At 40.9% G+C, this 24,007-nt stretch overlaps 1 protein-coding gene across 3 annotated transcripts in view; it reads right to left on the reverse strand.

Annotated features, from left to right (window-relative positions):
• Positions 1 to 24,007, reverse strand: part of FOCAD (focadhesin) — a 191,039-nt gene that overhangs the window by 89,705 nt on the left and 77,327 nt on the right. For all 3 annotated transcript variants that reach the window (XM_039544825.1, XM_039544826.1, XM_039544827.1), the window contains exons 12-15: positions 14,703 to 14,807; positions 14,184 to 14,285; positions 11,141 to 11,271; positions 8,579 to 8,705 (exon numbers count right to left, since the gene is read on the reverse strand). In XM_039544825.1, the coding sequence (XP_039400759.1) occupies positions 8,579 to 8,705; positions 11,141 to 11,271; positions 14,184 to 14,285; positions 14,703 to 14,807 (465 nt within the window). The remainder of the gene's footprint in view (positions 1 to 8,578; positions 8,706 to 11,140; positions 11,272 to 14,183; positions 14,286 to 14,702; positions 14,808 to 24,007) is intronic.

A 24,007-nucleotide genomic window follows, 5' to 3' on the forward strand; every position in this document is an offset into this window, starting at 1 on the left:
GTTTTCCAATTTAAAACAGATGCTCCAATACGGCACCAATCTATCAGCCCATTGAACCAATCATATCAGCTCAAATATGAAAACTATCCATTTTGCCATTCTACAGCCCAAAATACAGGAGCTACGTGTATACACACATTTGAAAATCTGGCGCTGTGTGTGTGTGGGGTGGGATCTGAAAATCATGATACTATTTCCAAAGCTCGTGTAGTATTGTAATATTTCAGGAGCTATAACATTTAAGGACACAGTCTAATAAATGTACTGGACATCAAAAACAACTAACCTTAAACATTTACTGCTGTAGGTATTTTATATGATTTTCCCTTGACGTGCTTTTAAAAAAATGATCGTTGTAGCAACAATGGTTTTTCTTCCTCCCACAACAAAACAAACAAGATAAAAAGACAAACAAGGCAAATAAACGTTCTACTTTGCACGCTTCCCACATAAACAACATATTGCATGCATGCACCCTTAATAGCCTGCTTCCACAATTCAAATTGTTCTAGGACTTACAAGAAGTCACTTTTTTCCTGTTTTAAACTTCTTGCTGCTAGCAAGAGTATAATAATAAATATAATATGTATGTCACAATAATGCAATAAAATAATAGGAGACAATTTAGAGCCCTACATAAGTTGTATCCATATATAAGTTAAGAATAATGGAGGGAGGCAAATTCTTTGATGAAAATAAGCCATGCAGGTTCTACAAAAGAAGAGTAAATTGGAAGAACACAGCTTACAGCTTCACAGCTTACAAACTACTGATTTGTTTTGAGTAAGACTAGAATTTGCAATAGGTCTTGTCTGTACACAAATACTCCTTGCCCCAGATTTCTGTTTGAGGAAAAGATGATCTAGTGAATTTTCTGACTGGGAAGTGGCACCAAATAAAACATCTGACCCGATCTAAAAAAGTAACACTGTTTAACCACACTATTAAAAAATCTCTGGAATGTAATAAATATAGAAGCTACAGTCTACTAAAAAAAACCTACTGTACACAGCTGTGCTCTCTGGCCAGCCATTTATGGGCTTCCAGCTATGCCATCAAAATTCCATAATAAATTATTTTTATAACCCTTAAAATGTTAAAATCTAGAATTCTGATTGGCTCCTTTTACAAGGAAATAATTCGCTAGAACTGTCCGACACAGCAGCAGCCCAATTGAAAATCATCCACCCTGTAGTGTTGTGAAGAAACAATGATGGGTAAGAAGAGAGGGAAGAGGTACTTTGCCCCCCAAACACTTCATTTTTAAAAAGGAAATAAATAAACGGTTATAATAGCAATAACAACCTTGGCATGGCGCATTTCCGGAGGAATAGCTGACTGTGATAAACAGCCTGAGGTGAACTCTCTCTGCCGGTCATGAATCCCCAGGAAATGCCCTGTGCCTCAATAGTTATTGCTCAATTGTACAATGCTTCTCTTTGAAAATACAACACCCTCTAGGAACTGAGCAAGATGAAAGAGCTTTTCTTCATGATGCCGAGGCGTCTATTAATTTTTGCCGCAACAGAATTGTTGCTGATTAGAAAAAGAATGTTCATAAATCCAGACTCTCTAATCTAAGGCTTTTGGTGCAAGTTCTTTGTACATTTGTTTTTGTCTTTATACTCATTGGTTCTATTTTTGTTTAGATTGACAGATCATTTCCATCTTGAAAAATTAACAACCTTTATAATTTATGGGCTTTCAGGATTTCTGGTCAAGTCAGCTTTGTCTTTGGTTTTTTTAGTTTTAAAATGCATATCTCGCTGCTGGACAGAACACTGCCTTGAAATACATTTGCTGGAAAGGAAAGTTTTAGTTATTAAGATCTCCTGATCTCAAGGAGAGGAGCAGCACCGTGAGAGCATACTTTAATTAAACTTTCTGTATTGAACTGGGGGGGAGGGGAATGGGAGAAGAGAGGATGACATTTTAAGTAAATTTACTCCCTGAGACAAATAAAGCATCTATTTATATTGAGACTTCATGTGGCAGCTGGCACTATCAGTAGTAATGTGGTTATAAGAACAAACAGTTGCAGGGTTATCTGTATCTCTGTCCCTTCTCAGTTTCTCTGAATGCACCCCCTCAATCTCTGGTCTCATGCCTTTACATGTCCTGAGATGGAATTCCACAATTCTCTCCACTCTTAGACCAGGCCTGATGGCACAGTATCTGTATATCAACTATGCTTATCCAGAAAGAAGGAGAGAAGAATAGCTAAAGATAACCCATGCCTCAGCAAACACTTGAGGGTTGTTACAGGACAATGGCAGAGCCATAGGCGCCGAGGAATCTGCCTTGACCTCCTGCTTAGCCTACCAAAATGGTTTTGACAAGATGGGCAAAAGCCTGGGAATTTACAAAAACAAAGGGACTCTGGATGGATTAAAAGGGGCACACTTGCTCTCATGCTCTCTCCAAAGAGAAAGGGAGGGAGGGGAGGTAGTTGTTTGGGAGGTATTTGGGAAAACCAGACTGACACAGGCACCCATTGGGGTGTCTGAAGATGCTAAGCCTGCCTAGGTCACCATGTATGGCAGAGCTTTAGGTAAGATACCAACTAAACAAAGTGGGTTTGGCACCTGCAGTTCTTCCCTTCAGGAGCCTGGATACAGTGATGGATACAGTGACCAGACAGCCTTCTTAAACCAAACTGTTGTTTATTCTCACAGTAGAGGTGAAGCATAAGAGAAAAAGGATTTTAAAACAACAGTCTATATCAGGGGTGGGCAAACTTTTTGGCCCGAGGGCCACATCTGGGTGGGGAAATTGCATGCAGGGCCATGAATACTCACAAAATTGGGGGGGGGGGGGTGGGGGGGGGTGCTGCTCTGGCTGGAGGGGCAGGGGGGGGGGGGGGGGGGGGGGGGGGGGGGGGAGGCAGGGGCTCAGGGCTGGGCTGGGGGGGGGGGGAGGGGGGAGGAGGGAGGAGGGGGCTGGGGCAGGGGGGGAGGGGGGGGAGGGGGGGGGACAGGGGGATGCAGGATCTGGATGGCAGCGCAGCCCAGCAGCAGCATCATCTCTCTCTCTCTGCTCTCTGTGCAGGCACGGCGGCGGCGCTGCACCACATGTGCTGCCTGCAGGTGCTGCCCAGCAGCTAGGGAGCCGGAGGGAGGACATGCCCCAGAGAGGGAGAGCCACACAGGAGCCAGGCCAGGGATTAAATTGGCTGGTGGGGGTGGGGTGGGCAGGCCCATTTGGCCCACCCACCCTGGTCTATATGCACATCTACCTTACCTACAGCCCTGCCATCATGTGATAGTTAGCTAGGAAGGCCTAGCTTCTTCAGACACAATAGCAGGAGCCCAAGTCAGTCTGGTTCCCCTAACAAGACAGAGACAGAGAGAGACTCTTATTCCAGACACAGTTCCCAGGCTTTGCCCTAGTAGGCTCAGCAGGAGGTCAAGGCAGACTCGTTGGAGCCTATGGCCCTGCCATTGTCCTGTAACAACCCTCAAGTGTTTGCTGAGGCATGGCATATCTTAAGTTATTCTTCTCCCCTGCCTGCTTGCTTTTCCATACAAGCTACTATTAAACAAAACCGACATATTCATATGGTAAACCTCCCAATAACCAAGTCAACATATAGCATTCATAGGTTATTACAGAGCAGCTCTACCATCACAGTCATCATCTGAAATGTTCAGATAATGCACTAAAACTACAGCTCCTATTAAAACTTTTTCTAGAGCAGGGAACTACAGCAAAACCCATCAGACTTGCCCTCCATTTCAAAGTGATATTCATTCAGTAATTTATAGAGCATTTACAGCTGTAGCAACTATGAACTATTTGCAAAAAATAAAATTGTATATGAACTCAAAATGCATTGTGTATAATAAAAATGATCACTGCTGCTATATAAAATTTGTGGACAGCCAAGCGGCAAGAATAAAGTAAACAAAATCAACAAAATACACTTTGTACAATGCCCAAAAGTAAGCCAAAAACCTTGGGCTTTGGTGAACCATCAAGAGGTTCAAGTACAAAGGCAGAAGTTCTGTGAGCAAGAACATCACACTTGATAGTAACTGCCACAGTAGGGAAGGATCAGTCTCTTACAACGGGGTTTCAGACCATTTATGGCTATGCTTGCCTTCATGATACAGCAGGTACCTCACTAGTCTCATAATCTGAAAGTCCTATATTTGCATGTCAGAGAAGACTCTGTTGACTATTTAGACTGTTTTCTATTTAGTCGGTGAGTTCTTAAGAGCTCTTACAATCTACAAGGGCTGTTAACACTTGTCTTACTGTATATGCCTATAGAGAACATAGCACACTGTTGTGTGAATGGAAATTACAAATATATAGAACCTTTTTCCAAATAAAAAGCCAAGTTTGTTGCAAGTAATATTTAAAGAAATACAGTTTAAGGTTAACCTTTGCTCTGAAAACAATTTAGGCCCAAGAACTGATGAAGTTTAAGGAAAAAAAACTTGCATAAACTTAAAAAAATGGACTCCCCATTTAAAGCACACTGTTGAATTAAAAGTCAAATTGATGCTAACTATAGTTTTATTACTACTTACTACATTACAGAGACCATAAATGTACTAGCTGCCTTGAAGTATAAAGAAGATATGGTCAGTCTTTGTTCCTGTCCTGAGGAAATTACAAAATAAATTCAGATATGATGTGACAAAGAGAGTAACAGAACAACAGGGCTAGGGAAAGGATAGATGGGGCAAAAGAACAGGGTTACACCAATAAGACTGTGTAGTTACTCAACAAACGCTAGAGCAAAGCATGGTGAAAACTATCATAGGGGAAGTGACAACGAACCAAATCTTTAGGTTGCCTAACAAGGAAAGAAGTAGGGATTTTAGGGAGAAAAGAGTTTGCGATCATTAATTTGAGACTGTATCATAATGTACACAGAACAAAGATGAATTAAGGTTGGCCATGCTAACTTAATTCTGGTAATTCCTAACCTGAAGTGCTTGACTTTGCAACCTCAATGACTACATTTTTAGATTCTTTTTGGTATGTGAGTTGAATGAGGAGAAGGTATTGGGCTTGCACAAAGCAGAGACACATTAGTGGGAGAAGCAGACAAATATGGAATGGAGGCTGTCAAGCACATCTTTAACATTTCAAACGTCTCCGATGGTGAATATTCCCACTAACCAGATGAATCTAAGTTCTCCATACTACTGTCGGGGAGACACAGGCTGGTATGATTTCCAGTCCCACACTCTTGTTCACTCATTCTGAGAGTGACAGGAATGCTGTCGAGGGAGCACACTGCCCTGGGAGGGCTGAAATTGGGGTAAGGAGGAGAAAGCACCTTGCATCTCTATGGGCATGTCTGCACTTACCTCCAGGGCAATTGATCCAGTGAAGACGCGATAAATCGACCGCCGAGCACTCTCCCGTCGACTCTGGTACTCCTCCGGAGCAAGAGGTGCAGGCAAAGTCGATGGGGGAGCATCAGCAGTCGACATACCACAGTGAAGACGCCACGGTAAGTAGATCTAAGTACGTCGACTTCAGCTACATTATTCACATAACTGAAGTTAAGTAACTTAGATTGACCCCCTCTCCCCCCCGTGTAGACCAGGCTCAGTAGCAACCCTTCTGGACAGTTAAAGAATAGCATCTGTAATCCTGGCTGAAGGAGCTGAACATTAACTAAAACATCAGTAATGCAGGGCCTCGTGTGGCTGGGAACATAAGGCTAAGAAAAATACCTGAGTGGTGGTGATGAATCAACAGGACTCAATAAAGGATACAAGGGAAATCTTAACCCAAGGGGAAAAAATTCAAACCACAATCTTAGTTTCTCCATGTATTAAATGTAAAAAATGTTTAACCTTAGTTTTAATGGCCAAGTTATTAATGCACACTGTTTTAAGACTGTCCAACATTGCAATTTCCACTAAACATCAAATTCACTGGTTAGCATAATTTGTCATCTGTATAATTTTTATTTCGCTATACTGCTCCACTTTGCCAGTTCCCTTTTTTGGTCAAAGACAGACGATAAATGTGGAATTGTGGAGCAAACAACAAGAAACCACTTCCAGAAACAGCTTGGAAGAGGTTTTTAAAAAAACAACTATGCTTAGCATTTTCATTCTTGAATCTTTCTTGGCCTGCATACAACACTTTACACATGAAATCAATTAGAAACCAGGATAGATGGCCTCTCAGAAAGTATGCTGGCTTCTGTTGAAATCATGCTGGCAGAAAAACAAAAGATTCGCCCAGAATTAGTAAATGTGGCCTGGCAAGAACTACTTTGTATATTTTACAATTTTGACATGCAAGTCAGTGCATACTATACTTTCATTTAAAGGTCTCTGTTACACAAAAGCAAAAAAGGAAGATTTAGCCTTCTTCATAAATCCCCCAAATGCAAACCCAATGCTCTAAGTGATGTAAAGTATCAGAGGGGTAGCCGTGTTAGCCTGGTTCTGTAAAAGCAGCAAAGAATCCTGTGGCACCTTATAGACTAACAGACGTCTGTTAGTCTATAAGGTGCCACAGGATTCTTTGCTGCTTTTTAGTGATGTAAAAAATTAATGTACAGTGGCACCTACTTTATGTATACATGGCATACCAAACAATTATTATATCCAGCTCAACTGAAAACTACTATTCAGACCAAATATTAGCACTACAGCAAGTTTTATTATAATTTCACTTATACAGGAACTTTCATTTGAGCATCTCAAAATGCTTTACAAACATTAGTTAAATATCAGACCACTTTCTTAAGGACTCATCAATGATTTTGGCCAAAAGCCTGTGTACATAGTTGTGCCATTGTATTGGCTCAAATGCAGACAAGGAAGCAGATTCTGAGTGTGCCTTATGCCTCCCCTGCAAGACCGCACAGGACAGGTCACAATCTCCACCTTTCTCACTGCTATGGATAGAGAAGCCGGGGCACAGAGAGGTTAAGTCACTTGCCCAAGGTCACACTTTTAGTCAGTGGCAGAATGAGGGAAGACCCAAGAAACTCTGACTAACCACCAAATATACTGTGTCTCAAGTTCTTGCTCTGGAGATGTTTAAATACTAATTAGGGGGAAATTTTTACTAATTTTACCCTCATTCCAATATATGGTTGTCCATACCACTAACCCATACAAGAATTCTCTCTGAGAGGCCCAAGGCACAGAATAATGTGATAGCAGGCCTGGTTCCCTAATCCGCTGGCAGCACTCCACCCTTTTTTTTTTTTTTTTTGCTCCGCTGGCGACCCCCCCCAACCCCCCCCATGTGTCCCAATATTTTCTTCCTCTCATCTGGTCACCCTAAGTGTAGCCACTCTAAGCCGATGGGAGAGAGCTCTGCTGTCGACTTAATTAATCCACCCCCAATGAGCAACAGCAGCTGTGTCAGCAGGAGCAGCTCTCCTGTCAACATAGCACTATCCACACTGGTGCGTAGATCAGTGTAACTTATGTCACTGGGGGAGGGGGGAGATTATTCACACCACTGAGTGACGTAAGTTCTGCCAACATAAGTGGTAGCGTAAACATAGCCTAAGTGTCAGGACTGAGGCAAAATTAGAACAGTGGTGAGAGGAAGATTTTAGTGTGCCACACAATGTTTATTTTCTTCCAGGAAAATAAGGTGCTCACTTTCAAGTACCTGGTGGTACCTTGGCCTATCATCTCTCACCAGTGACATAACATCAGGAGTGTTTCCTGCTTCCCAAAGCGGCTCTTTGGGACAGCCTGTATGGGGCGGGAGGGAGCACATCTCAGACAGAGTCGCAGCTTGGGCATTGTTTTGAGACTCTCTATCCTGCATGACCCAGCAGTATCCATAGCTCTTGCCTCCAAATCATAAGAGAGAAAATATGATCTAAAAATGCTAGTAAAGGGGCAAGCTTGTTTAAATAGTAATTGAGGCTAATGTCGAAAACGCATTGATAGGGTCAAAAAGTGTGATACTCCACTTTAAAAGAAAACTCAGTGATAATTTTCTTGAACCAGATGTTGGTTCTTAGCAGTAGTCTGGAGTCTGTTGTTTTATACAGGTGTTTATTAATTAAATTGCATGCTGCTGACATTATTATTAAACATGTACATATTGTGGTAGTCCTTAGAGTCTTCAACCAGATCAGGGTTCCATTGTGCTAGGCTTAGTACAAGCACATAGGAACTGACAGTCTCAGTCCAAAAGAGCTTACAGTCATAACAAGTGAATAACATAATGAAAGACAAAAGTGAATGAGACAGTCAAAGGGACCAGGGTTAAGAACACAGGGTAACAAAAATAATAGGACGTGTGCACTTCTTAGCCAAATAGAACTATGCACCAAGCCACATCTAAAATTTGAAGGAAAAATTCTTGAGGGGACATCTGCCCTGTTGATAGACAAAAGAGCTGTGAAGAGACATAAAATTCGTGGCCCCGTGTTGGAGGGATATCATAGCAACTGATCAGGGAAACACTCAGATTAAATTCCCCAGTGAATAATTAATAAATCGGAAAAGATAAAAGTTTAATTTAACAGAAGGAAACATGGTACTATTCTATAGCAATGTCTGCTAGAAAATGGAAACGTGCAATGCAGAGCAGTACTCAAAAAAAGGACAGTCCAAATTAACCTTACCTCAGCTTGGCAAAGTGCATGAAGACCTTGTAACACTAAAGCAGCAGGTGTGGCTTGATCAGGTTTTGTGCATTCATTCAATATCTGGGAAATTGCAGCCAACATATCAGCTCCATGTTGATATGGCCTAGTGGAAAACAATATTACATGAAGGCAAAGTACTTTAAAAAAATTCAGTTCCACCTCTCAAAGATACTTGACATGCAGAGAAATATTTCCAAGCACATATTCTTCTACACAGGACCGCTTCCTATTTAACACTTAATGACTATTTCTTTAAACAACTTGGATAAATAAATCATCTGACTGGATGATGTAAATACAGCATGTTTAGGCTTTCTAAGTTTTCTTTCTATAGCCTCTAAATCATTTCCACTGTGCTATCACAAATCCCATTTAAACTTTCAACTCTAATAATAGTGTTCACTAGGCAGCAAATGTTACAGTTACATTGAGACTTTTTATAACCCAGGTTTCAGATGCTCGTAACTTCCCCAAAAAATTTCTTTTGACTGAAATATACTATGATCAAAATAAATCACACATTTTCTACTATAAAAACAGTAAGGTTTTTTTTCTGTGCATTCATAACTCAGACAGTACTGAATGTCACAAGAGGTATGCATCATCCCAGGTGTGTGGTCTTCACAGAAGACTAGTCTCCAGGTAGGTAAGTGGAAGTGGGAGAAAAGACCACACAACACTTAAACAAATGAAAAAACTAGTTTTACATGAACAAGGGAAAAACTACTTTAGGTTTAAAGACAATAAAAAGAGAGAACATAGGACTATGGAATAATGTAACTATATAACACTAATGTTCATGGATTTTAAGGACACAAACTATTAGATCATCTAGTCTGATCTCCAGCATAACACAGGCCACAGAATTTGACCCGGGGTATTTCTACACTGCAGCTGAGAGGTGTGATTCCCACCACAGATAGACAGATGTGCACTAGCTCAGCTCAAGCTGGCACACTAAAAACAGCACCGTGAATGATGCGACAGTGGCATGGGCTAGCCACCTGAGTCCAAGCCCACCAACTCCCTGGGTCTGTGCTCAGTAGACATATCCCCAGTTACCCCGTACAGGGCGCAATAACTTGTGTTTGAAAAAAGCATATTTTCCAGAAAGGCATCTGGCTCTTGGATTGAAGACAAGAGACAAGAAAACCTACTAATTCACTTGGTAGTTTGTTCCAATGGTTAATCTCCCTCCCTGTTAAAAAAGTCTGCCTTATTTCTATTTTGAATTTGTCTGGCTTTAGTTTCCAGCCATCAGTTCTTGTTATGCCTTTCTCTGCTACTTTAAATGTGGAGACTGAATTTCACATGGTTTAAAAATCTGACCAGAGAAAGTGGTTCTGCTCTAAAATGTGACTTTATAAAAATGGCATTGTGGAGGTTCTATGTTTGTATCTCAATAACTCTACATCAAATGGTCTCAGTTTACAAGTTAAAAAACTGTCAGCCCTGCCAACAAAACCTGGAACCTGGCGGTAAAAATGGGATCCCTCTGGTTTATGATGAAACACTAAGCTAAAGATTCTACAATCAGAATTTAATTCATTATTTGATTAACAAGTGTGAGCCAAAACAGACTCCATCTCACCCTCCAGAGCTGTGCTGGCTCTTTAGTGCAACCAAGAATCAAAAGTAGTAAAAATTTATTTCAGTCAGTCAAGTAAGCAGCTGTCTCTCTAAATTTATATATGGAGAAGGAATGAATAAGAAGGAGCCTTTTTAATACAATCACTCTTCAGTACGTAACTCCCATTTACAGCACTGATTATGCAGACATTAAAGTACATAGTGAAATCACAACAGGATTTTTCTTTAGAAAAAAAATCAGAAATTAAATACAAAAAATGTGTATTAATATAATGTCAGGGTTATAATTTTGCCCACTCAATCTGGAAATGAAGAAGTGATGGCCCTCAGAGTAATCTTAGCAACTCAGACTGATTTGTGTGTGGATGGAAGGGGGCGGGGAGGGCTGGGGTCACATCTGAGACAGAGCCTGGCCTTAGTATGCAGTATAGACATAACCCCTGATGTCCAAGAGGACAGTTGGGGTGTCAGCTAGCTGCATGGCTCATTCATTTCCATATCTAAAATAACATTCAAATAATGGTTCTATATCAGCATATTAACGATGGACAAAACACACAGTTGAAGCCAGTGGTATGATTCTGGCTCTTCCACTGCGGACTCCAAGTAAATTTTGCACAAATGGGATGTCGCAATTAAACTCTGTCACAGAAAGGCCCAAGAAAGCAGAATTCCTTTGTAAATTCTGTTCTGAAGCACTGTGTTTTGTTTATATGTGCTTCCTATCAGTCCTTCATATAGTCCTATTCTGTTTGTATTAAAAGGCATGTAAACACATTATACTTACTAGCTTCTGAAGTATTGCCTAAGACAATGTGTATCTATTACAGCCATCAAAAACCATAAGCCCCACAATTAAGATAACAGGCTCGTCAGAAGTGACCAGCACAGCTTTCCTTTAAACACCCTGCACCCTCTCTAAGTTGGATAATGAACTCTCATTCTTACCTCTGCCTGCATATATCTCTGATGGAAGCAGCTTTAGCTATCACCTTTTCCCACAGAGTATCCTTCCCAATGGACAAAGAGGGCATATTGGACATTGCCATGAACCTCTGCAGTTCTGGATAAACCCGGTCCTAGAAAAACATTTGATTTTTAAAATATATAATTAAGTTTATAAAAGTTGGTGAAATGATTTTATGCAGCTAAAGCCTTTAGCTTCTAAAGGAACATTTACATTGCAAATCACATTGCATTTTGGTTCATCAGTGGAGAAGAATACTGTGATGTGATTTAAGTGGCTTCTTTGCACAGAATCTATATATTTTCCCCCATAAACTAAAAAGTAATCTACTAACATGCGACCAAATAGAAATGATTATCATTCATTGCATAATGCATTGAAAGTATCAGAGTAAAGTAGTATAAAGATATCTTTCAGAAAATTATTTCATAATTTCATTCCAAGACTCAATGAAATGCAGAACAGGCTCCACGAAAGACCAGCTGTAGATGCTGTTCAATACATCAGAATTAATAAGCGCATTACTGACACAATTTGCTTTCCACAACTAATAATCAGGCACTAGTGTAATCAATCATTCAAAATGATGTACTTTCCCTACCGGGGGAAAGCATGTAAAATGATATCCACTGTAGTTTATCTTGGTGAGACTGTGAGACAGGCGGGATCCAAACACTTGTGAACGAAAACACCCCTGTTATCCACACCCTATCCACCACTGCAATAATCTTTATGCAAATATGCCTTGTGAGGTATCATTTGAAAACTAGTAACTTACTAATCAATAATACCATGATGAAATGTATGTAGCAACATTATATGTAAAGTTCTGAATTCCCCCATACGATGTTACCATATATTCAAACCACAAAGCCCTGACTAGACAAAAGTTGTTAAAAAGGTTTATTCTAAACAAAGGAATGTGTTTACCTCAATTTACACATAAGTAGTAAACTGGGTCTTTGAGACAACAAGAGGAGCAAATGGCAGGAGACAAGGCAAATCTGCATTTCAGCATAGTGGAGAAGAAAGAGCATGGAGCCACTTTCATCACCAGACTCCATGATGCCTTCTTTATTGTTTGAATAAACTTGCTTTGAGGGGTAAACCTCATAAGAATTCACTTCAAAGAGCGAGTGGACTATCGAAGTGAGGAGCAAAAATACCCCAAGGCATCTTTCCCAATCTCTCCCCCTATTTCTCCCTCTTTCACCTAAGATGACAAAGGAATCAGCCCTTTGACTTTGGGGGAGCTTCTGACCTGAGAACTTGGTCAGCAATGTTGCTGAGAAACTGTGGTAAGAATTTTACCTTGAACCAAGTCTAGCTTGTTAAGTTTTAGCTACCAGAAAGCATTTTACCGTTATTTCTCTTGTAACTATTTCTGACTTAATTATACTTGTACTCATTTAAAATCTCTCTCTTTGTAGTTAAATAAACTTTTTTGTTAATATAAACTAATCCAGTGTTGTGTTTACACTGAACTGCTTGGTAAACCCACTTAAGGTAGCAGGACTGTTGAATATTGACCCTTTACAAGGGCAAAGAACATATAATATCTGAGCTGCCCAGGAGGGGGCTGGACAGAGCTAAACACGTGTTTTTGGGACAATTCGGGACTGGGAGTATGTTGTGGTCACCCTGGAAGTAGTAACCAAAGCTGGTGGAAGCCAGACTATGGCTGGTGTGTTGCTGACAGGCTGCTGGAGTAAGAGTTGCTGGACCAGAGCTGTAGCTATACACAGACACTCAGGGTGTGACCTGCATGCTGGTAGGCTGTTTGTGAGCCACCCAGGTTTGGAGCTACAACAGGAAAACATTGTGTGGCACCCCAGGTTGCAGAGCAGGCAGTGACAACCACTCACTGGTGTGGATTGTACCCTGAAATGTGACAACATCCCAACGGGAGAACGGGGGAGGGAGGAGGATTGAAGCCCCAAGGAATAAACAATAGAATCAATTGGTTGAATACAATGTTACTGAGTATAAAATATGTCAGGTACTGTCTTTTATGAAAGCTTGTAATGTTTTGAACATGATGGTCATTATGAGATATGTATACAAACTGTGGTAATGAATTTATGTAGTTGTGTAGATAAAAAACTATGCTCATAATTTGTGCCGCAACATTCAGCTCCTCCTCACAATAGGCAGGGAGGGGCTGCCTCCCCAACCAGACAAGATTAGTTCCAAGCACCTAGCATTATACAACTCAGGAAAAGGCAAATGACAGACCATTAAAATTAATGGAAAGACATTGAAACCGAAAGAAAACCCCAGCCTTGGAAAAGTATGAAAGGAAGTAGTTTCCCCCACTCTGACTAATGAGAGAGAAAATAACAAGCCTTTTTAAAGCAGGCTTGTGTCGGAGGTTTGGCATCCAGAAACTGAAGGCCAGCATCTACACAAGGTGCAGTTCTTTAAGTGCTGGATCCCCTCTATGATAGGGGGCACACTGGGAAACTGTTAAAAGGCAATAGGTAACACTTATTAGAAAGGCGAATTTATCTCATATAGAAGTGTAAATAGAAGTGTAAATCTTGAAGTTGCATCTTTGTTTATTTTCTATGTGTTTGTTTCCCTTGCTATTTCATCTTTGAGTCTGATTTTTTATAAAATTAACATTTTGTTTATTTTTACCCCAAGCAGATCTCTATTGTGCAAACTGTGTGTAGTGTATGTACCAAAGGGAACGGACAACTGGGAAAGGTTTCACTCCTTCGGGGGGCGGGGGGGGGACAAACCAGAGGGGGAAGTCCAAGTGTCTGGTAGCTAAGAACTAGGGGTAGATAAATTTGGGGAGACTTGGGACCAGATGGGCTGTTGAGATCACCCTGCAAGGAATAACTAGGCTGGCAGAAGCCAGGGTGAGACCTTTATGTTTACAGGCTGGCTACTGGTGTCAAGGCTCTGAACCATCCAGCATAGCATTAAGCACCCAAACTTATAAGGCAGACAGTGAAAGAACCCTTTATTGGTATAGATGATCTCCAAAACATTACAGACTGCACGATTTTTTCTAACCTGTTTCTCCCATAAAGATGTCATCAGGCGTAAAGCGACAGGTCTAAGTTTTGGCGTGCTCCCCAGCACCTGTATCACACGTAAAATCTGAGCGATGCAGACCTGAAAGAGATTGTTCATCACATGCATTTGTTATTTTAATATCCATGAACAAGGAGATGCTTCACTTGTGTCAAATATCTCAAAGCCCACGGCAGCATCAAAAAGAAATGGGGAGTCATTTTCTAACAGATTTTGGTGCATAATGATCCTAAAGGACATTTTCATGAGATATACAAATACAGTATAGATAGTTAAAGCACAATATATAATTCATCCTTTAAAACTAGTTGTTATATTCCCATCATAAATATTAAGTAACAAGTTATGCAGAAGCTCACAAATCACTTACAATTTTAAGCAAGTTATGCATATCCATGTCTACATTCACTCATTCAGTGTAACTAGTTACTTACTAATACAATATTTCCTTTATTAAAAATCATTTTGGGCTAAAGTACGATTTCTATTCATACTGACCTTGTGTACACCCAGAGTAGGCAAAGTATATAAAATATCCCGGTACAAAAAAGGCTCCAGTGGCCTTCCCAATTTAAACATCAGAACTGGGATTAGATTTGGGACCTAAAATAAATGGAAAATATGTAATACATACAAACACACCACTGGTATTAAAGAAGCCAATTGCAATGACGTGGTTAACAGCCAATGTAATAACCAACAATAAAGCCAAGAGAACATACACCCCAACACTCTTCCTGCATTAAAATTAGTGGGGGTGGAATTAAAAGACTGACTCTTCATACGATTCATTTAGAGCTTTTTTTAGTTGCCTTCTTGGAACCTACAAGTCCTGTACCCTCAGTTGACTTTATGGGGAAAAAAATAAATCAAACTATTGGCAATAAATGTTAGGCTAATAGAAGAAATGGAGTAATATGGACAAAATAATAAAAACAGTAAGAATCACAAGCAACCCTTACACAGCCGTTTTCATCCATAGATCTTAGAAAGACTTACAAAGGTTGATGAGTTAATAAGTAGTAGATTAGCCTCATTTTACAACTGGGGAAATTGAATCGCTGAGAGGTTAAATTACATGCTCAAGGTCACATGGCAAGAACTAAAGCCATGTTTCAATTCCCAGTCTCATGCTCTAACCATTGGACAACAATGCTCCTCCTCACTTCCAGAAGCAAAGCTTAGTTGAATTATATCATAACCTCTGTTATACTGCATAGTATAACACTTCAGGTCAGGTCAGGTCAGTCTTGAAAACCTGCTGAGGCCTTAGAGCAGTGTTTCCCAAACATGGGACACCGCTTGTGTAGGGAAAGCCCCTGGCAAGCCGGGCCAGTTTGTTTACCTGCCGCGTCCGCAGGTCCAGCTGATCGCGGCTCCCACTGGCTGCGGTTCGCTGCTCCAGGCCAATGGGAACTGCTGGAAGCGGCGGCCAGCACATCCCTCAGCCTGCGCCGCTTCCAGCAGCTCCCATTGGCCTGGAGCAGCAAACGATCAGCTGGACCTGCAGACGCGGCAGGTAAACAAATCAGCCTGGCCCGCCAGGGCTTTCCCTACACAAGCAGCGTCCCGAGTTTGGGAAACACTGCCTTAGAGCATTTAAAATATTCTTCATATTCAGAACATAGACGTATACGGACTACTGAAAACACGGAGGTAAGGGTAGCAATTTATTTAAATCAAAATTAGCAAGCATAGGGGTCACCAGTTTATATTTCATTGCTTTCATAACAATTAACACAGATTTTCAGTCTTGTTGGGCACAAGTGAAGATTTAGAGGCTTTTCATTGTTTGCTTACAATAAAATGGCCTCAACATCTTGAGTGCACAGATCAAGTGGAACCCATAGAAAAATTCTCAATTTCCTATCTAGATTGCATAACAAATTCATTTTAGTTTGAAACTTTCATTCCAAACTTCCATTTAAAGAAACAGAAGATACATCAGAAAAATCCACATACCATGTCAATGAAGAATGAACTGAAATTTGATTTTCAGTCATTCTACCAGAATTCTCATGACCTTGTTTCACAACTCTCAACATGTATGAGTTTAGAACATGATTTACTGCATTTTTAAATCTATGGCAGCATTCTTCTTCTAAGTATGGTCCCACAAAGTGACAATGAAGAAAAAGGAATGTTACTTAACCCTCAGTTCCCCTTCCTTCAGATATTGGTTTTCATAAAATACTGTCTTGCATTTAACCATAGGAGCTAGTCTTTCATGAAACAACCTGGGGACCCTATCATTCTCCTAGAGCAGTAAGGCATGTTAGGAAATTCAGTATTTTATAATGTGTGGACTTGATTATTTCCAAGTCTTTTGGATTTTAAGCAATTATTTTCATTATACCAGGGGTCGGCAACCTTTCAGAAATGGTGTGCCAAGTCTTCACTTATTCATTCTAATTTAAGGTTTTGCATGCCAGTAATAAATTTTAACGTTTTTAGAAGGTTTCTTTCTGCAAGTCTATAATATATAACTAAACTATTGTTGTATGTAAAGTAAATAAGGTTTTTAAAATGTTTAAGAAGCTTCATTTAAAATTAAACTAAAATGCAGAGCTCCCTGGACCGGTGGCCAGGACCCAGGCAGTGTGAGTGCCACTGAAAATCAGCTTGCGTGCCATAGGTTGCCTACCCCTGCATTATACTGTCACTGGAGTATACAGAGTTCTCCATTTCAGTCTTAGTATTTGCTTCTTGAGTGGATCACTGTTCCAAACTTTTTCTGTTACCTTAAATTACTGTAACCTCAGAACTTTTTCAATGACCCCAAGATTGGACAATTTTGTTGGCTGGAAACATGAGGATAACCTGAAACCAAAACCTATACTTATTAGCAATGGGAAAATTGGCTCAGATAAAAGACAGAACAGCCCTAACCCTAAATCCCTCAAAGTAGTAGTAAGTCAAACAGATTACAAACCTCTCTGAAAAAAATTCAGTATGGTTTGGCCAACTCTTTATGCATGCAACATGTAGTATTTTGTACTATGACTGCAGACTACTGCAGTAGTTTTCTCCTGGGACCTATCTACATCCCACAGTGTGCCAAAAGATGATAAAATCTCACAGCATACAAAAGAACCGTCCCAGCAAATGAAAGCCAATGATCTTGCAATGGGAGAAAGTGAGCACTGGGGATTTTATAATCTTCAGGTTGCAAATTTCTATGTATTATCATTAGAGATGGTCCCAAACCAAAAACTCCAGCAATTTGTTTTGCAAGTTGCCGCTATCTTTATAATAGATCAAACCAAACCCCAGATCTGTACTTCTGCAATTTTTAAATAATTTTAAAGCCCAGCTCCAAATTTTTCATTTGGGGGCCTAAACTTAATATTTATAAAAATTAATTTAAATTTAAAAACATCTCTTGTAGGTTTTCAAATTAGTTATTTAGAAGCCCTTAGCAATAATAGTTCCTTTTGTTAAGCTTTTTCTCTCACACAGTTTTTAGCTGAAGTACCATTATTTCTCTCCCCCTACTTTTCAAGAAGATGACCCACCACCAATAAAGAAAGCAACTCTTAAGTTAAGAGATAACAAAAGCTCTGCTTGAGTGTAACAAAGGGTTTGTGATACTATCGTGTAGCAGAAACAATAAAGGAGTCCGAGAATTTAAGATAATGCACATTAGAGTAGAATCTCACCCAAAGGGGCAATTTTAATGCAAGTTTCATGCACTGTTCTCTTTCTGCTTGCTGTGTCAATCTGAAAGTGTCCTTTTTCCTTGCTCCTTGTTCTATGCTTTCAATCTTCTGTAGAATTAATAAAGAAATTGAAGAGCTCTTCATTTTTATAGGAATTATGTTTTTAATAAAAAAAATGGTTTTAATCTAGGAAGAGGATGGTAGAGAAGAGTGAAGCCAGAAAGGAAAAAGGAACAGGCGGAGGGAGGAAGTCAGGCAGATATCAAGCTTGAACTGTGCTGATTTGGGACAAACTAATTCTTTAGGTCCCATTTTCACATCCTCCCATTTAACGTGCATGATAATTTCTTCTGTAAACAAGATTTTGCATGGGCTAAATCTTGAAAATCTGGTACCTTAGGTTAATTTTTACCCAAATGTTTAAATATTAATTTTCCTTTTAAATTTTAAGATACAGATGAACCTACTAAATAATTGCAAATAAAATAGCAATGTGTAATGGATTCGTTTACAACTTACTGGCCACAACCCTTTAAAACAATATAGGACCTACTACATTTACAAAATTAGAGGGGTGGATATATGAAGAAATGCTGCTAGGTGGCTTATCGTCTCAGCTGGTGAATCACTGTGACTGATCTGGCTGGGCAAGAAACAGCACGTCTGTCTGGTTATTAATCAATGTAGTGAGGCCGAGTAGCCTCCCTCCAAGCAGGAGAGGGAGGATCCACTACACTTCCCTTGGTGGGCGGAACCTATCCTGCCCACCCCCACCCACCTCGCTGGAAGTGCCGGGGCGGGACCAGAAGTATAAGAGGAAGGCCCTGCAGCACAGTTGGGGCAGAAGCCCAGGAGATGGACGCTCCTGCCGTACTGCCGTGCCCAGGAAGGAAAACTACACCCACACCTGGCTGTCCCATAGCTGCAGAAGTGGGAGACCCCAACGAGGAGTGGCTGCAGCGTACCCCAAGGAACCCGAGGAGCCCTGGAAGTGAGAGGTACCAAAGCCCAGGGAAGCAGGAAGTGGCCCAGGGGCAGGCACGGAGCAGCCAGCTGCGGAGCCAGGTGCGGCTCAGTCGGCGTGTTTCGACTGGATCCCCGCCGACGCAGGGGAAGCCAATCCTGCCTCTGCCAGGGCCAGGACGCGGTGGAGTAGGGTAGGCCTGCGTCCCCCTGCCACCCTACCCTGGAGTGGCCAACTCCCTACACTGTGCAGGGAAGCTCCTGCTCTGAAGAAAGAGCCTCCCTTACCAGCTCCCTTAGACTGCTGCTTTGCTGGCTGCCTGAGCCCCACCCAGGCTAAAGCCAGCCTTGAGACTGCTTGTTTGCTGGCAGCCTGAGCCTCCTCAAGCCCAAGCCTGCACCAGCTCCATAGACTGTGATTGCCTTGCTGGCAGTCGGAGCCCCACCCGGCCAAAGCCAGCCCCCTGTCGCCAGTGTTTAATTGCTGGCAGCTTGAGCCTCTCCAAGCCCAGGCTGAAGCCTGGCCATGACTGTCAGGTGCCCAGCCCTATCGTGGGGCTGGGAACTAGAGGACCTGGGGGGCCTTGCTCCTCCTCGGGTGGAGACAAGGGCCCTAGACTGTTCTCCAGCTTCGTGCCTTGGCCAGACAAGCCCGAAGGCAACCAGAACAAGTGGCTTCCCTCCGAATGGGCGAACGAGGGTCCACTACAATCCAGATAAAACTAAGTCCCTGGCCATTGCCACCAAGCAGCCTCCAGCTCCAGATTACAACCAACTCAGTATTAACCTGTCTGGATGGGACATCGAGCAGATGACAACTGTCAAATAATGGGGTTGTGTTTTGGGCCCTTCAGCAGCTTCAGTGGGGATGTCATGACATTAAGCTTGCTACAAAGCTATGGATCTATAGACCTACAGTTATACCAACTCTATTGTAAGTCAGTGAAACAGGAGTGTTGAGGAAAACTGAAGTGCACCATAATGACATTTTTGATTCTTATCTTCATCAGCAGCTCCATATCAAACGGCAGGACAAGATAAGAAATGAGGATATTTGAAATCTAACCCAACAACTGTCTCCATCATCACTGGTTCAGTTTCAGGGTGTTCCTGGTACAGATATATATTAGGATGGAAGGCCAATGAAGCGTGAAGCATGTTTGCTACTAGATCGCTGGCAATCACATGGTCACCAAAAGCTTGAATATCCAGCTAGACCACCTTGACAATCTAACTAGAGATTGATCTGGGTGGTGCACAATCTGCAAGGAGGCTATATCACTTTGGGATTTCCCGTGATGATTGATGGTGAAGCCCAAAACAGAGGATTTATAAAACTAGTCATTACAAAAGATATCAATAGAAATGTATACTGTTTTTTAAAACGTTTCAATGGCGACAATTTATTTATCTAAATTATTACTATAGTGCTTATCACCATAGCATCTGGGTTCTGAACAGGTAATTTAGATCTGCATGGCAGACTTCAAAGTGGATTCAGCTCTTTGCCTCTCTCAGGTGTTATAGGTTTTTTTTCTCCCCTCCCTATATTAATGATCCCCTGCCCCCTCCCTAGATTAATGATCCCCTGTTATGTTATTGTCAGAAGTAAGGACGAACTTCTAGCCTGCGTATCTGCTAGCTTAACCCCAGGCAGTCTAACAAGTGCAGTTGGGCCCCATTTGAGCCTCCTGATTGGCCAAGTCACCTGACTGGTTGAGGGGATTACCAGCTCTTCTCTTAAGATCAGCAGCAGGGCACTGGCTGCTCAAAGCATTGGCCCACGGCTGCGATAGCTCCTGCACCTGCTCATTCCCAGTCTTGCTCCCACCCTGTGTTCCAGCCCTGCACCTGCCTTGCCTCACTCCAGGTAACCCAGTTGAGATTCCTGACTTTTGACCCGTGGCTTTGGCATCTGGCCTCTGACTGGGGGTTCCTGACATCTACTAAGAGTACTAGGCCTGACTCCCACTCCAAGCATTAGGCACAAATGCACACGTCCCAGTCCCTAACAGTTATAGATTAAAAGCTTTGAAAAATAAATAAGACCTGCAGTGCATTCCATAAACAGCAAGACTTTGGTTTCATTTGATATTTGTTCCAAAAGTTGAGTCCTTAATCAAAATTGCTCTATCTCCAGTACTCAAAAAACTTTGGCCTAGGCCTAGTTAGCTGCACTGATCTGGAAGAGTGCAGCTGCCTAAATGGAATCTGATGTAGTACAGTCCTGAAGCATTAATAGGTTTGCAGATTAAGACCAAGGCATTGAACACATTTATTTCACTTCTAATTCACACATGAAATATTCATTATTCCTTATATAAGGGGACCATAAATCCCAACTTTACCAATATAGTCCAGGCTTTTCATATCACCATGAAACACCCTGATTTTGGTTTTGTAATTACAAATGGTTTGTTCAAGGGATATTATTATAGTGATCAGAACTTGCTCCATGTACACCAGGAATAAAAAGTCCCATGGAACAAGTGCTTAGTGTAATGAACAAAATTGGAGAGAAAAGTCAAATGAGCAGACACTATCAAAGCTGTTCTTTTGTTCAAAATAAAGAAATATGCATGAGTCAGAAACTGGCGATAGTAACACCAGCACTTACATATGTACATATATAATTTTTAAAGTGCACTTTTGTCTTTTTATATGATTAGTGCACAACCTTATAACATGTTGCTGCAAGTGTCCCAATCTTTTATTATGAAAATATAGTCGCTGTAAGGGACATAGGTAATAATTTAGGGATAGAGCTAAGTAGCTCGTAGGCAGCTAAATAACCCAGGACCTTGGGAAGAGTTTTGTGACCCTTGTTGCAATTTTGAAAGACAACCCAGCTATATGATTTTTATTGTGTAATTTATTACAAATTAAAAGAAACACTTAAAATCAATTAATATTCTAGCCAAAACTAACCATTACAAATCTTACTAACTAATTAAGGATAAAACAGTACAACTATAAAATCAAAACCACAACGGGAATTGAGTTAACAAATCAAGCTGACAGTATGGAATAAAATCTGCAGCTGACTAAATCATTGGATGACCCCAATCAAGACTTAAATCATGACGTTAACGTAACATGTAATCAATGCCTATACATATTAAACCTGAAGACCTAAGGAGGCAAAGTCTACTTCTCAGCCTTCTAAAGCAGTACTTAAACTCCTTCAAGGTCACTATTACCAAGTGACTTCTAGGACTGACTTCTCCCCCTCCTCCCCGCTGTATCTAGTAACTGCAATGCAGAGTGATTAACCACATCTAACGTCCCTTTTTAGGACAGAGTAGTTTCTGGAAACATTCTTTTATAACTCACGGTGACACAAAGTGATTTAGGACAGTATTTACTCAAAACTTAAACGTTCACACTCAAGCACACACCTGCACACAACCCCCCCTCTCCCTCCCCCCCCCCCCAAATTTTTAGAGGGGAAAAAAATCGGGCATCCCTGCCAAATAGATTACCAAAAAAGAGGGGGGGAAAAGGATACTTTGAGAACAGGATGGCTCTATTGTAGTCTTGGTCTCCTCCTTCCTAGGGGAAGGAGAGGCAGAAGCCCTTCTTGATATTGTAGTGCCCAGGAAGAATTGCACCTTCTTCCATATTTACCTGGATCTTTAAGGGTATAATCCAGTTCACTCCTAGAAGCATTTTGAGAAAATCAGGGGATATCAGGTCTCACAGACCAATGCAGGTTGAGAGTGAAGAAGCTTGACCTTTGGCCAGCCTAGCAGGCCTCTCTCTTTTACTGGCAGCTTTGTAAGAATATATCTCACCAAACTGCAACAGATGTACTCCAAAAATATGAAGATCATGTGAACACCAAGAGATCACTCTACGGGTGCAGTTTTGGCCCCCCTTCTCTGTGGGGATACAGATGGAACAGTTCCTCTAAACCACTACAAATTTTGGATGTGATCAAGATCATTATTATTTCTTACATCACTCATACTTCCATTCATTCATTTTCTCAGCATTTCTTAAAATAGTCTTTTTACTGGCAAAAAATTGAGAACTAAAATTTTACTTATCTGGATAAAGGGCTCTCTCTTAGCAAAACGGCTTTCACAGTTTATTAATACAAAACTTAAGGTAAGAAAAAATTAGGAGTGTATAAACAAGAAAACCTGAAACTTCTTCAGTCCTCTGGGATTTCACTATCCTCCATGAGTTGTCGAAAATAATTGTTAACAGTTCCAAGATCGCATAATTGGTTGAAAAACCATACTCAGTATGTATCAATGGTTCGCTGTCAAATTGGGAGGACATATCTAATGGGATCCCGCAGAAGTCTTTCTTGGTTTGATACCATTCAATATCTTCATTAATAACTTGGATAATAAAGTGAACAATGTGCTTATTAAATTAGCAAATGACACTAAGGTCAGAGGGGTTGCTAGCACTTTGGAGAACAGAATTAGAACTCAAAACACCCTTGACAAATTGGAGAATTGGTCTGAAATGGTCAAGATGAAATTCAAGAAAGACAAGTGCAAAGCACTACATGTTAGAAGGAAAAATAAAATGCACATATATAAAAGGGGAAATACTTGGCTAGGCAGTAGTACAGCTAAAAAGGATCTGAGGTTTATAATGGATCAACAAATTAAATATGAGATAAAGTGATGTAGTTGCAAAAAAGGCTAATATGATTCTGGGTGGGTTTTTTTTAACAAGAATGTTATATGCAAGACATGGGAGGGAACTGTCCCACTCTACTTGGACTGGTGTGTCCAGTTTTGAGCAACACACTTTATGAAAGATTTGAACAAACTGGAGAGAGTCCAGAGGAGAACTACAAAAATGATCAAAGAAAACCTGATCTGTGAGGAAAGGTTAAAAAACTGGACGTGTTTAGTCTTGAGAAAGGAAGACTGAGGGAGCAGAGGAGACTTGATAAGTCCTCAAATATGTTAATGGCTGTTATGTAGACGACAGTGATCAATTGTTCCCCACATCCATGGAAGGTAGGGCAAGAAATAATGACCTTAATCTGCAGCATGGGAGATTTAAGTTAGATACTAGGAAAAACTTTCTAAGTCTAGCTAAACACTGAAATGTGTTTCCAAGAGAGGTTGTGGGATCCCTGTTATTGCAGGTTTTTAAAGTAAAGGTTAGACAGACACCTGTCAGGGTATACTAAGTATACTTGGTCCCGTTTCA

The sequence above is a fragment of the Mauremys reevesii genome, linkage group 6 (assembly GCF_016161935.1).
Source record: "Mauremys reevesii isolate NIE-2019 linkage group 6, ASM1616193v1, whole genome shotgun sequence".
In the NCBI taxonomy this organism is placed as follows: Eukaryota; Metazoa; Chordata; order Testudines; family Geoemydidae; genus Mauremys; species Mauremys reevesii.